Consider the following 15,203-nt stretch of genomic DNA (forward strand, 5'->3'; position numbering starts at 1 on the left):
ATCTTCCCCAAACTCCCCCCAATATGTTACCAAAAAAAAAAAACCAAAAACAAAAACTAAGATTCAATGAGGGCAAGAGATTTGCTTGAGGTATCACAACTTAGTTAATGGTCATAGGCCTTCAGAACCCACCAATTCTTTTTATAGACTATATATCATGCTGGACTGACGTATAATATATATATATATATATATATATATATATATATATATATAGTCTATAAAAAGAATTGGTGGGTTCTGAAGGCCTATGACCATTAACTAAGTTGTGATACCTCAAGCAAATCTCTTGCCCTCATTGAATCTTAGTTTAAGAGTTACTGTATCCTAGGACTTGATGGGAGAAATTAGAAGATATTTTGATTTCATTATATCCCTTTTGGCGAGCTTTATCTCAGAAATACTGTGTTGGTCCTTAGGAACATCAAAAATGTCACAGAATTCAATACTGCAAAGATGTTTACAAAATAAAAGTGTTTTAGTTTAATTTTTTATAGTATACACTGATATGACTTTTAACATTTGTTTTTAAAAATTTTTTTTAAAGGTTTCTTAGTGAGGCAGACTGTAATAAACATTTGTAGAAGAAAGAGGCTAGAAAGTGACTCCTACAATCCTCCACACGTACGCCGAAAACAGAAAATTGCAGATATTGTCAATAAATACAGAAATAAGCAGCTGGAGCCAGAATTTTATACTTCACTTTTCCAGGAGGTTGGACTCAAGAATTGCAATTCTTAAACCAGTGTCCTCCAAAGACAATTATTAGATCAGAGATTGGTGGCTACCAGAGGGAACAGTGGAAATATGTTACTAGACTGACTGGACGAAAAAATCCCACCACCACCACCACCAAAAAATAAATAAATAAAGCTTATCTTTCAATCACCAATACAGAAGAGATACCATTAGAAGTACAACTTAAGAAGAATTTCTGCTTTCTGGTGAGAAGAGGTCTCCCAAACACAATCATAAACCTCTCATTGGGGTGATATAAATTTTATCCAATACAACTTTTTTTTTAAAGTGACAGTTTTACTTAAAATAGTACATTTCGGGAGAAACTCTAAACAGCTTTGATAAATTGTTCATCAAGAAAGGGGAAGTGTAATATAAAGTGGTTCATAAACTAGCAGTCAGAGTCTTACACAGCTCCCTTTTCCAGGAGATTAAATACCAAATGGGTTCTTCTCCCAGAATCTCCAAAGACTGATTTCCCAAACCTGGAGTTGCTTGTGCTGGGGAGAAAACCAAGAAGAATTCTAGTCTCTTATTCTAGCATCATCTTTACAAAACGAAGAACCCATGAATATCTCGTATGCAGATATTTTTAAAGGAAAGGTCTGACTTTCAAATATTCATCTTCATGTATCAAAAAGATAACAAATATGTCAATGTCAGCATTGTTCTACTCATTTATACAGATCATCTGTCTAACAGTAACCACAGGTTACCACAGAAAGGGGTCTATCAGGAGCACACCCAAAGTGGGGGGTTCCGTTGTCTACATTCCTTGGCAATGTAGAAAAACACAAAGCAAAAAGTTATATAAAATCAGTGAAGCCATCACTCCACCTGTGTCCAGTTCAGTGTAGCAGAAAGAAAGATGTTTCTCAGACACTAGGAAGGGAAAGTTGAAATGTTACAAAATTTCTTGTTGGTTTCAATAAATTTCACTTCGCAACTATTGTTGAAAATGATTTGATTTCATGTATGATCTATATTTTTATCAGGACTCAATAGAAAATGTCTACTGTGGACATATAATTAGGAATTTTGAAAGTATAAATTAAACTTCACTGATTTAGTTGTATTGCAAAAAGAAATTACCTATTGCCCATGAATGTACTCAGTATTAGTAACTATGTTATTGGGTTCTGACAGAAATTGTTCCTCTTTGTCAATCGTTCTGTGTCATAGGTTTTGTTAATCTGAAGACATGATACACGTTAAAATCCTTATTGTGATTAATTTTAGACATCCCCCTCCACCTGACTTTTACTGGTCTTCCCATATGAAGAGTTTTAGGTGGATCCAAAGTATCCTTATAGTGATTCCTAGAGCATTGTAAGACAATTCTTGTCCTCTTTTCTTCCCTTTATTATTTATTTGAGATTCTTTTATCTTCAGGTATTTAAACAACCAATTCAAATTCAGAGAAATTTGATCATATTTCTTTCAGTTGAATGTGTTCACTATTACATGAAGCATATTTGGTTAAATACAGTGTTTTGTTTGATGTTATTCTAATTTTTACTACCCACCTTCCCCTACTCAGATTCAAATCTTATTCCGTAAGGCATGCAAATTTGCCATCTGTACACAGAGATGTGAATTGACAGCTTTTGTTTCTAAGTTTGCTCTTCAGTGTTTTTTTTTTAATTTTCTTTACATCCAAGCCACTTCTTTTTACCCAGTTTCCCCTCACTAGTATAATACAATTCTAATGATAGTTTATTTCCTTTCAAACCAAGCTAGAATTTCCATATTTCCAAATTGTTGAGTAGTGGGAAAAACAGAATAAATTTGTTCTACCATAAAAATTAAGTAGCTGTTTGTATGAAATCTTAAACAGGACATCAGGTTTTGCACATTGTAAGGAAAAACTGGCCTTATCTTTCAGTTTAATCAATCAAAATGATTATACTATAGCCTTAAATTTTTTTAAATCCTAAAATTCAAAGGTGATTGACTAATGTCATGCTTATCCAATATTCTTCAAATAAAACCCAACTTTTGCAAAAGTGATGAAGTCAGGAAAATCTATTCACGAAAAAGAAAATGTCCTGACTCCACTTCTTTTTACTAGCATCTCTACATAATTTCCCCCCTTTCTAACAGATGAATAAGTCATGGAAAATGTTTTGTTTGTGGAACGGCAGGAGTATTGTTTGTATGTTGTTAGTGCAAAGAAAGTAGTGGGATTCAATGACCTCTCTCAAAATCTAAAATCTGCATCATAAGCATTCTTCTTTAGTCCCTAGAAGTATTTATATTGGCATACATTACATGACCTAGAGGTCAGATAAAAGCAATTGCTGCATCCATAGGGAAGTTTTTGATTAAGATTGCTGAACTAATGCACAGTTGGTTTGAGTTCATGATCACTACATTCACCAACTGTTTTTACTATATACAAATCATTCTGGTTAAAATGGCCTATGAGAAGCATATTTAATCCACTGATTAAATGGCATGGCCAGTGCATGTGCTCAGTTGTCACATAAGAAGTTTTTACTATTCCACATAATTGAATGTTTCTGCATATATTCAATAATCACTTTTGGACATCAAAATCTGCTTTAGTTTACTTCATCTATAATGTATTTGTCTTTAAAGTATATTTAGTCACCATAAGTGACTTTGCTACAGGTATACACTGGAGGATGAGTGTGTTACAAGAACATAGAGTAGTGTTACAGAATTTCACTTCCAAGGCCAAGCTCTATAACACGTGCTCGTGTACACACATACACACACACACACACACACACACACACACACACACTTTCTGAAGGTAAATTATTAAGATGTCTTCTGGAATGAACTGTTAAATTTTTCCCATTATTAGCAGCAGTTCTGAAAATGAGTGTGGGGATGCTTTTTTCGGGCTTTAAAATCTTTTTTGGCTACTTATCCTCTCGGTCCATTTCATCAGTTCTTTCAAGCCTTTACCATTTCTACAATTTCCCCTATGTGGGCAATATAATTATGTAACATTTTTTCCTTTCTCCTCCCTTTTTATTATTTTCTACTCTGAGGAGTTGTGTCCATCCTCCTCTCCACCAATCTCCTTTCAAGAAAGGCAAAGTGGTTAATAATGGTAAATAATATATGTTGGCTATAGGTTGTCCAGGATTTGAGGCCTTCACAAACAGTTACCTCTTCTGCACTTGATGGGAAGTACTTGATTGATTTTCAAATACACAAATGTGTTGATCTAACTTAATATTATTATTGGAAGGTTAAATTTTACCCAGAAAGGTGAGTACAATTGACCTGAATGGCAAATTATATAATTTTCTGATATCAGAGATTTTGACATTACTTACCTATGTGACAATTAGATTTTCTATTTAACTTTTAAAACAATTTCAAGCCCCATTTAAGTACTGGATTGTATCTTCATAAAAGTATTGTTTTGTATATTTCAAACCATCTCAGTGCTTTCTGAATTTAGAGAGCTGCTGCAAAGACAAATCTTAGGAAATACCACTTGTAAGACGTTCAGTCAAACAGTTTCTCAGCAGATAGATACATCTGCTTCACCTATGATAGTAGCTCTCTTTTGTCCCTGAACTAATTTTTCTTATTAAAAAGTAAGAAAAAGAGTGTCATTTGAAATTTCACATTTCAAGACTTTCTCTAGAAGTGAATGGAGGGCATCTTTCTCAGGCTTTGTAGTTGTGGCTGGCAGTGAGCAATAGCCATTATTTGCTTGAAATCACAATACAATTTGTATGAACTTATGTATGTTGCCAAGACATGATCTTTTTGTTGTTACTGTATTTTCTGTAAATATTTCTGGCACTAAATTGTAAAGTAAAGACAACATGTAAATATGAAGATGTGAACTCTGTTCCCTCCTCTCTAGTATTTTATCTCTTTGTTAGAGAAGGCACAGAAGCTTGTTTGTATTTATGCCAATTCTTTGTCCAGAAGAAACACATGGAATACTGAATGTAACACACTTAGTCAATTAAATTTTAAGGATATTCTTATCTAATACCCTGTGTGCTTTTGGCTAGAGTCTTATTCCTTCCAGCTGAACTCTTTCCATTTCTTGCAAGGATCCATGTGTGGACACGAGATTTTTAAGCCAATTTTTGTTCACTTTGAACAGTAGGATTTGTGGGCCATTCAGGTGGGAAAAGTTCATTTTTAATTGATCTTTAGGTGGGAAAAGTTCATTTTTAATCTTTATTTTTAAAATATGAACCTCCATAGCATTTTAAGGGACTCATGTCTCATAACTTAACTAGCAAGTATCCTATCCCAAAAAGATGAGTACCACCAGTTTAGCAGAACCAGATCAGATCACATTTGAGTTGTAGAATAGGAAAATGCCCATTGGACTGGTTTTAATTCTGGCTGAGAGAATGGGGAACAATCATGAGCCACTGAAGTCCTATTTTTAAAACACAAGTCTGACCATGTTTCTCTCACACACATATACACAACTCCAGGGACTCCCTGTTGCCTCCATGATCAAATATGAAATGCTGTTAAGCATTCAAGACCCTTCATAACTTACTTACTTCCTAAAAGTACTAAAGCCTTTCTGCCACATACTCTGATTCAGGGACATAGACCTCCTGGCTGTTTCACAAAAAATAAACTCCATATCTTGGCTCTATGTATTCCCTGTGGCTATACCAAAGCTAAAATGTTCTCTTCCCTTCACTCTACCACTGGCCTTCCTGGCTTTCATTGAGTCCCAACTAAATTCCCTTTTACTGGATACCCTTCCTCAAACCCTCTTAATTCTTGTGCCTTCCCTCTATTATCTCCTATTTATCCTATACATAGCTTGTTTGTATATATTTGTTTGCTTGTCTTCCAAGTTGGATTGTAACTTCCTTGGTGGCAGGGACTGCCTTTTGTCTCTTTTTGTACCCCTAGTGCTTAGCACAGCGTCTTAACACATAGTAAGCACTTAATAAATGTTTTGATGGGAAAGTTTCCATTTAAACCTTGATGCCCAGTTCTAATATCTGTGTATGGCAACCCAAGATACATTTACTGAATTCCTGCCGTAGCCAAAACCTTGATATATATATGCAGAGAAGAATAAGTCCCTGAGCTTACGATCTAGGTTTCAGAGATTTCTTAGTAGATGGTAGGTCTAGCTGAATTTTGAAATAGTAATGGGCTTTAAATTTAGCAATACAATAGGGCAACAGGCAGGAGTCATGTTCCTATAATACTCCTTCATGCTTAAGCCTTTGTCTAAGTTAGTATTTGATCTCCTGTACCTTAGAGTTCTGCAATGCACCCCCACCCCAAGCCACCAATGCAGAGGGAGAGGGGGGTAGAACCAGAGGTTCTAGGTCAAAGAATGTAAATATAATTGGTATTTATCCCAGAAAATACATACTGGGACCAGATCTCCTGTTTACTCTCCTGTAGCTTCTCCCACTATTAATAGCCCTCATTTCTATAACACTCTAGGGTTACACAACACAACAGCCTTGTGAGGCAGATTCTTTCAAGTATTATCCCATTTTGCAGATAAAAAAAACTGACTTGAGACCCCTAGTTTGATCCAGGTTTCAAAATCGGTACACACATTTCACACAAGCAAAAAATGTGTTTTGGAGAAGAATATGCCTTACCCAACATCCTACAATCACTAAGGATCAGAGCCTCCACTAGAACCTTGGTCCTTCTCCCATCACACAGGAATAGGGCCCAGCCAGAAATTCTAGTATCAGCAAATGTGAGTATCGGTGTGAGAAGGTTTTATTCTTTTCTTCATTCTTCAAAGAAACCAACTGATGCCATTTAACTCGTGTGTGTGTGTGTGTAGCATCTACAACACTTGGGGTAGCCAAGTGATAGAATTAACAGAGCACTGGGCTCTGGAGTCCAGGAAGATCGGAGGTCAAATGCAGAATCAGACCCTAATTGTGTGATTCTGGGCAAGCTATTTAACTTCTGCCTGCTTCAGTTTCCTCAACTGTAAAATGGGGATGATAATAGTACCTACCTCCCAGAATTGTGAGAATTACACGAGATGTTTGTAAGGTGAAATTTGTAAAGCACAATACCTGGCACATAGTATGTACTTAATAAATAAATGCTTGTCCTCTGAATTCCTAAGATTCTATGGGGCTTCACTTGAATTTGTCAGTTGTCTCTCTGATGGATCAGAATTGAAAAGATCGTCAAATTCAAATTAATGCTGTGCTGGTGATCTCTGGTTTTAAAAAAAATACCCTAAAAAAGCAATCAACCCACCTCTACTGGAAAATATCCAGTGATGTGGAGCCTGCTGCCTCATAAAGGCAATTCATTACATTTAAACCTTGTTCTTATTTTTCATTTCTTTCCAGCCTTTGTGAGTTATCCTTTAATAATCTTGAGAACAATTTTGAGACTAGGAATATTGGGAACCCACTTAGGAGGGCATTCCATACTTAACGAATTCTATTAAAAGCATGAGTAGCCAGGAATTGGATGTTAGATAAACAGGTGACATTTCGCCAAACATGACTCCCCATTCTACCTCCAAGATGTTTTTCTGATCCATCCTTTTCTCTTAGTTACCTTCCTAAGTCAATTTCTCACAACCTTTCAACTGGACTAATATAAAAGCTTTCAAATGGGTCTCCCAGACTTCTCTTTTAGCTTTCCATTCTTTCCTCAACATAGCTTCCAAAGCAATCTTCCTAAAGCATAGGTCTGATCACATCTTAACCACTACTCAAAAATCAATTCCCTTTTTCCTTTAGAACAGAAGGTTTTAACATGGACTTTGAACTTTTATTTTTTTTTTTAAATAAGCATTTCAACATAACTGGTTTGGTTTACATGCATTCAAAAACATTATTCTGATTGCATGTTTAACCTGTATCAGATTGCTTGTTGTCTTGGGGAGGAAAAGGAGGGAAAATAGGGAGAAAAATGTGTACCACAAGTTTTGCAAAGGTGAATGTTGAAAACTATCTTTGCATATATTTGGAAAAATAAAATATTATCAAAGTTCTTTCAAATTCCCCACCCCCAAAAAGCATCATTTTTCTGAAAAGGAATATAAAGGTTTACTTAGACAAGCCCATAAATCCCCCCAATGCCCCAAAAGGTTAAGAATTAAAATATAGTATTCAGTCAGGCTTTTTCATAGATGTAGAGCTGAAGAGTACCTCAGAAGTTATCTTGTTCAAAACTTTCCTTTCTTAGATAAGGAAACAAGTACAGAGAAACTGAATAATTTGTAATCAATAGTAATAAGTAACAGTAGAAATTCACACCTAAGTCGTCTACCTCTAACCCATCTGTCCTTCTTTAAAATCTAATTCTAATCTATCCTTCTTGATTTATTTCCCATTAATCTCTTTCCATAAACTACCTTTCCTTCACTCTAGATTACTAGTTATTCTTGAACTCACCATTCAGTCATTGACTATATTTACATAAACTTGGAGTCCATTGTTTCCTTTTCTCTGTATCCCAGAATTCTTTTAATTGTTCAAGATTCACTTTAGTGTCACCTACTTCAAGCCTTGCCTTATTCTCCCAGTTTGTTTAAGCTCAATGACCAAGATTTTTTTTTTCCCCTTTGTGTGCCCCTCATACAAAGCAGTCACTTCCCTGTTTCTTTGGACACAAATGATATGACTGAAAATGACCTAAAAAGTATTACCAAAGATCAAAAATCTTGGGCAAGAAGCTGAAGACCATACACACAAGTTGTATTTTTTCTCATTGTTGAAAACAAAAAACTCAGAGGAGAACTAGTTTAGGAAATAACCATATGGTTAAGAAATTGGTGACTGAAACTTTTGACTTTTGGTGACTGAAAAGAATTGGTGACTTGAACTTTTGGGCCATAAAAGAATGGTGATTCATACCCATGAATTGAGTGCACTTTTAAAAAGTGTTTTTTCTAGGTGTCTTGCATCTCTGACTCAAAAAAATGGGGAAAAAGGGGGAAAATGCTTGTTTGCATTTGTATACAAATAGAAAGCGAAAAAAGAAATATATGCATGTGTGTGTGTGTGTGTGTGTGTGTGTGTTAATATAGCTGCATCAAGCTAGATACCATGGAAAACTCGTCTCTAAATTTTTTTGATAAAGTAACCCATTATCAGTGGGTGCTTGAACTCCAAAAAAGTTTATTTATATATTAAATATTTATATTTTAATAGGAGCAATGTTATGAAGTGTCTTTTTAAAAATTCTTAATGAAGCAATTTAAAGGTCTGATTCTAAGTTCAAGTTAGCTCAGTTTTTATTTATTGAGTTCAGGTTATCTCAGTTTTAATTTTATTTGTTGAAACTTGTTTTAATGGCTGACATAGCTAAAATCATACCTCACAAAGATAGGTAAACGCTGATAGAAGCAGTTGGCCTCAATAAATAATATTCACTTTTCAGTTCTATCCATCAGTTAATGCCAAGATTGTGAAAAATAATGCATTTAGTTTCCCTCTTTCCTGATGTTAGTCAGTTCTTAAAAACCTTTGTAAGGAATTCAAAACCCACTGAAACGCTTTGGAAGATTTTTAAATACATTATTAGAAAATTATGTTTTCAATTTTTTTTAACATGCAATTAAGTTTTTGTAGGTGACATTTTTGGCTGCAAAATCACATAAATATAAAAACATTTTCAAATATCTATTTTCAAAAAGTTTTCTCTATACTACTTTGAAAAGTACTTTCTCTCTTTTTTTTTAGATATTAGGAGAGACAGATTAGGTGTGCCTTTTTAAAAAATGTATCTGCCAGGTAGGTAATATACTATTGACAGCTACTTGTCATCACAGTAAAGGTCAGAAAATTTGAAACATTTATCTTTTTATAAAAGATAAATTCATAGCCTATCTGACAATTCAAGTACTTTGCCATAAAATAGTAAATCTCTAAAGTACACAAGATTTCCATAGTCATTCCCCATCTTGTTATAAAGTATTGCAAAGATTCTAATATTAAAGATCTAGTTTTCATTAAATAGTATTGTTGTCTAGTAATTTTGCAGTTGTCTCTAACTCTTTATGACTCATTATAGGGTTTTCCTAGCAAAAGTAGTGACATGGTTTGCTATTTCCATTTCCAGCTCCCTTTATAGATGAGGAAACTGGGACAAACAGGGTGAAGTGACTTGCCCAGGATCACACAGCTAAAAAGGGTCTTGAGTCTAGATTGAACTCAGGAAGAAGAGTAATGGAGTAATGGAGTGAATGAATTTTACATACATTTATTGTTATCTTACACTGGAAACCTTTCTTCATTTCAGTCAAAGCAATTGCTCACTATACACACCTAATTTTTCCCCATAAAACATAATTTAATTAAAGAAAACATTTACTGTTTAAAAAAATTATCTTCTGGTACATCTCTCCTTTAGGAGCTTACAAACATGGATTCCATTATTGAAATGGATTCTAGCAAACACAATAAAATGGGACACATTGGAAATATCAGTACTAACGTTAGATTGTATACAAAACATTCTTCATTGAACAATTTGTGCTAATAAATGATTGCTTCCAAGTTTTAGCAGTGTTTGTGGGTATCTTCCAATAATATTTGTTAACAAAAAATGTATTTGAATTTGTTATTATATTGTTTTCCATGTATTATTTCAGCCATTTTTGCCATGTTAGGAAGAAATGTTTCTCCATTTTTATACAGCATTTTGTCTTTCACTATTAAGTAAGAAAAGAGAAAAAAAAAAAAAAAAAGGCAGCAAGGTTGTTTAGTGGATAGAACACTACTAGTCCTAGAATTAAGAAGACAAGTTCAAATCTGGTCTCAGATACTTAGTACCTATGTGATCCAAGCAAATCACTTTTATATTTGCCTTGATCTACTGAAGAAAGAAATGGCAAAACATTGCAACATCTTTGTGAAAAAAAAAAAAAAAAAAAAGCCCTTACGGACAATATGGTCCACAGGATCCCAAAGAGTCAGACATGACTGAACAACAAATTGAGTAAGAAATCACAAAACCATTGAGTTAACTAATTTTTTAAGTATTGGATTGAATATCATATGCCTTTAAACACTTCCCCCCCCCAAAAAAAGAGATAGAGCTAAAGCTTAGTCTTTGTGCTCAAAATGCTTAGTTTTTAAATTACTTGCTAATTGTGATGGCTTCATATTATCACTGATTAATATTTTGAGTCAAATGCTTGAATGTTTTCACTGGTTAATAATAATGGATACAAATCCACATGTCGAATAATCTTTATAAATCTGAAATCTTTTGGATTATTATGTTGATGTCTTGTCAGATGTCATCAGTTCATCATTGTTCCTGCGTAACATCTGATTAAAAAGTTCCTACAAGGAAGAGGAAAAATAACCCTGGATATTTTCTTACATTTCTTTGTGTTGACAATTTTAGTATTGCTAATCAGTTTCTTTTCAGAGGTACTTTTAATCCATTTGTCCATTTTGAAGGGTTAATTTACTTAAAACTGATACAATCCTCCATATTCACTTTATCAGGTATTCATAAACTGCTATATATCTCAATATGTTAAAAGCAAACAAAGAAATGAGAATGTCACTACTAAACCTTCTCACTACAAGGGAAGAAATGATTACTGGAATGAAAATGGTAGAAAATGTAGAAGAAAAGTTGATATTCATTCCCAGATCCTGTAAGAGAAAAAAAAGAAAACTAGCAGTATCCAGTATACACTTTAGATTATGAGAAATCAGATTTCATTCTCAGAGGAATAAAGAAGCTCCCATGGAGTACAATTCTACAGAAGTCAGCCCAACAAGAATTAGAGACTCCCCAGAAAGAAATTCTGTATGCATAAAGAGAAATAGTTCCAATTGGGGGAGTAAAGGAATGTTTGGCAGGAATAGGAGCTGTCTGAAGAGACAAAATGTGTGATTGTTTGTTTAGAGAACAGAGAAATACAGGACAGTTTTTGAAATTGATTTAATGATTTTTAAAAGCAGTATGTAATGAGATTTGCAGTTTCCCATACAATACTTTGTCTTTTCTTTCTATTTGGAAATATTCATGTTGTTTATCAAATTCAAAATAACAACAAATGAAGAAATCTTTAAAAGATAATGATGTCAATGGCTAGAGAATCTCACCAACCAAACTTAAATTTAAAATAGATAATTACTAAGGATTAAAACAAGGGCAGGTAACAGGATGAGTAAGAGACCATAGTCTGAGACTGTAAAAATAGTGTTAGGAATGCTAACTTGCTTACAATGAACTGAATTTTATTCATGTCAAAGGAAGCTAAGGAAGACAAAGGGTTTAAAAAATAATATATTTCAATGTAATATTACATTTTTTCAATTCTTTAAAAATTCTGAACATCCACATAAAATTAATATTTCCACATGCAAAACTGAATAAAAATGAATTATATATGAAATTGTGAATATTATATGCAGCTTGCTTTTCCTTTTAAATTATATTAAATTTGACATGAAAATTTCAAAGCTCTTATTTATATTTTCCTTCTGACCTTTTTACTGCACATTTTTAAAAATGTTTCAATAATCTTTTTTTTAAATGGGAAAGTGAAATTCTTTTGCTATTCCTCTTCAACTTTCACCCCATCCCATAGGAACCAAAAAAAAAAAAAAAAAAAAGGGAAAAAAAAACAGACTTAAAACAAAATAAAATAGAAAAACCAAAACCTTTAGAATACATGTCAAGTAAAACAAATATCAAATTCTATCTGAAAATGTATGTCCCAGTCGATACCTTAAGTATATTACCACTTTGCCAGGTGGGTAGCAAGCCTATGGAATCAAGGTTGGTCATTGTGTTGATCAATTCTTATCTCTTCTGAAGCTGTTTTTCCTTACAGTTTTATTACTCTATTAATGTTATGAAAAATATCTTCTCCAATACCTCTGTCCTTTAGAAGCTCACAAACATGGATTACATTATCAAAACGGATTGTAGCTGAGACATATTAGAAACATCTACATTTGTGTCAAATTTTACAGAAAACTTTTATGCAAAATTTAATTCTCCCAGTTCCACTCACTTTTCCTCTTCATCATTTCATAAAAACTTTCCCATCTTTCTCTGAAATTGTCCCTGTCTTTTATTTCTTCTAGTACAACAATATTCCATTTGTTCAATCATTTCCCAAGTGATGTCATCTTTTTAATCTCCAGTTCTCAGCAGTTAGAAAAAAACTGGTATAAATGTTTTTGTATATATAAGATTTAAAAAGTAGTTGTTAAATATATATATATATATATATATATATAAATATACATACAATACACACACACACACACACACACACATATATATTTAGCTACAATGGAGAAAAAAGAAGATCCGAGAAGGGATAGGCTTGCCAAGGGGACAGATGAGACAATGTTATCTGATGACAGAAAGAACTAAGAGACATTTTGCCCTGCAAATGATTAATAGGCTAAATCAGGATAAATAAGGTACCAGTAGGGGAGCACTGCTGATGAAATCCCACTGGACCAAATCACTAAATTCTTAAACTGACAGATGAGACTGCAAAGCCCTCCACTCTTGATCCTTAATAGACTTTGGGACATGGAGGAAGTGTGGTAGTACTAGAGAAAGACAAATGTACTGATTGTCCTTCCCCCCACCCCACCACTCCCCCCCAAAAAGTGAAAGAGAACAATGTGCAAACCAGAGCCCGGTCACATTAATTTCAATTTTTGGGAAGACTCTAGAACAGATCACTAAATCTAGATCATTAAAGATTATTATCTTTAAAGATCATTAAAGAGATGGCTAGTGAATATTCAGAAAAGGAAAACATTTCTAGAGATCTTGCATGATGTCACATCAAAAGTAGGTCATACCACAGCTATGACGAGTCTCAGACTCACATAGACAGTACAGAGAGATAGATAAATAGATGGATAGATGGATGAATGGATGGATGGATACCCAATACCATGTGAGAGTAGGCTGTGTAGAAAATGGGGCAGAGGTAGGGGCACTAGCAGAGTCTCTTCTCTCCCATCATGGAAAGTCCAAGAAAGTAAGTAAGCTTCTCAACATGGTCACCAGAGAAGGGGGTGGAGGGACAAAGAGGAACAAATAAAATCTTTCCCAATGACAGACTTCCAGCTGTTTAAGACAGTGATCATACTTATTCTCCTACCACCTCAAGCTTTTAGCTTATTAGAACAGCACTAAAACACTCTACCCTCTAGTTTTGTTTCTTCCTATCCATGCCAAAGGGCATAAAGATCAATCTCTCCCACCACCCTAAGCAGACAGCACCCCCCCTCCATACACACATACACACATCCCTTCTGTTCCTCTCTCTGCAAACCTCTTCTGTTTCCTGCAGCCCAAAGCTGGGGCAGAAGAGTTTGAAGGGAAGCTTGAAAGTACCCTAAATTGTCCCACGGTGAGCACAGGGGACAGAACACCTGGACCAAGTTCTGCCCTAGCCTTGTGTACTTACTAGATATGGGATCATGAGTACGACACAAAATCCCAAAATCTCCATAGTTTCCCCTTCTTTTCTTCTTCTTGAAGGAACTGGAGTCAAATGCCAGAGGCTGGATTTGAATTCAGGTTTTCCAGACTCCAGAGCCAGTACTATCTCCCTGCTTCAGGAAACTGCAAGATGGGGATAATTTCACTACCTCACTGGTTTGTTCTGAGGAAAGTGGTTTGCAAATCTTCGTGTTACATAATGAGTTAATGTTATAGAACATATGATTTAGAAAGGATTTAGATATAGAGATTATAACCCCTGAGAGCCTAGATCTCTTGCCATCTGAGCATCTGAACCCAATCCCAGTCCCCAACCTCTTCAGTACCAACTACACGGGGGAGGGGAGGAAGGAATCAAATAATATCACCTAAAGCACTTTATGGTTTGAAAAATACTTTACATATATAATGTGTGTACATATGTATATACTATCCTCATATCCTCAAACTTTCTGAAGTTTTAAGCTTAAAACTTTGAGGACATCCCATATTATTTCATTTGATCTTCACAACCACCATATGAGGTAGGTGCTATGATTATCTTCATTTTATAGATAAAGAAATTGAGGTTAACATAAAGTGATTTGCCCAGGGTTCAAATTAGTCAGTGTCTGAGGTAGGATTCAAATGTGTCTCCTCGACTCCGGGTCCGTCTCTCTATTATATTTCCGGCTATTAAACCCCAAATTTGTGGGGAAGGGGGATTGGGTGAATCAAAGATATCTCAACCCTCCACACCCATTGAGTCTCTATCCCTCTGGACCTAGTCCTGAGTCTTACACAGCCTAGTCTCAGCGCCGACATCTTAAGGTGAGAAAATCCAAACAATTTTCAGTTTATTATGGCAAATAAATTCTCTTCTTTATCGTCTCTGAATCAATTAATATTTGTTAACATTAACTGTCTGCGCGTCAGGCAGTGGCCAAGGACAAAAGCGAGACAATTGCTATTCTCCAGAAGTTCGCGCCTGTGTGCGTTTATATGTGTGACCCAGGTAGCAGACGTGGGTTCGCGCACATGTTCATACGCACCCACATGCA

The 15,203-nt window shown here is 34.7% G+C and overlaps 1 protein-coding gene across 8 annotated transcripts in view; it reads left to right on the forward strand.

The window, feature by feature from the left end:
• RALGAPB (Ral GTPase activating protein non-catalytic subunit beta) overlaps positions 1 to 4,728 on the forward strand; it is a 94,766-nt gene extending 90,038 nt beyond the window's left edge. For all 8 annotated transcript variants that reach the window (XM_031954036.1, XM_031954028.1, XM_031954030.1 and 5 more), the window contains one exon: positions 548 to 4,728. In XM_031954036.1, coding sequence (XP_031809896.1) covers positions 548 to 741 — 194 coding nt within the window. In that variant the 3' untranslated portion in view covers positions 742 to 4,728. The remainder of the gene's footprint in view (positions 1 to 547) is intronic.
• The last annotated feature ends 10,475 nt before the right edge of the window (positions 4,729 to 15,203 follow it).

This window comes from Sarcophilus harrisii, chromosome 2 (genome assembly GCF_902635505.1).
Source record: "Sarcophilus harrisii chromosome 2, mSarHar1.11, whole genome shotgun sequence".
NCBI lineage: Eukaryota > Metazoa > Chordata > Mammalia > Dasyuromorphia > Dasyuridae > Sarcophilus > Sarcophilus harrisii.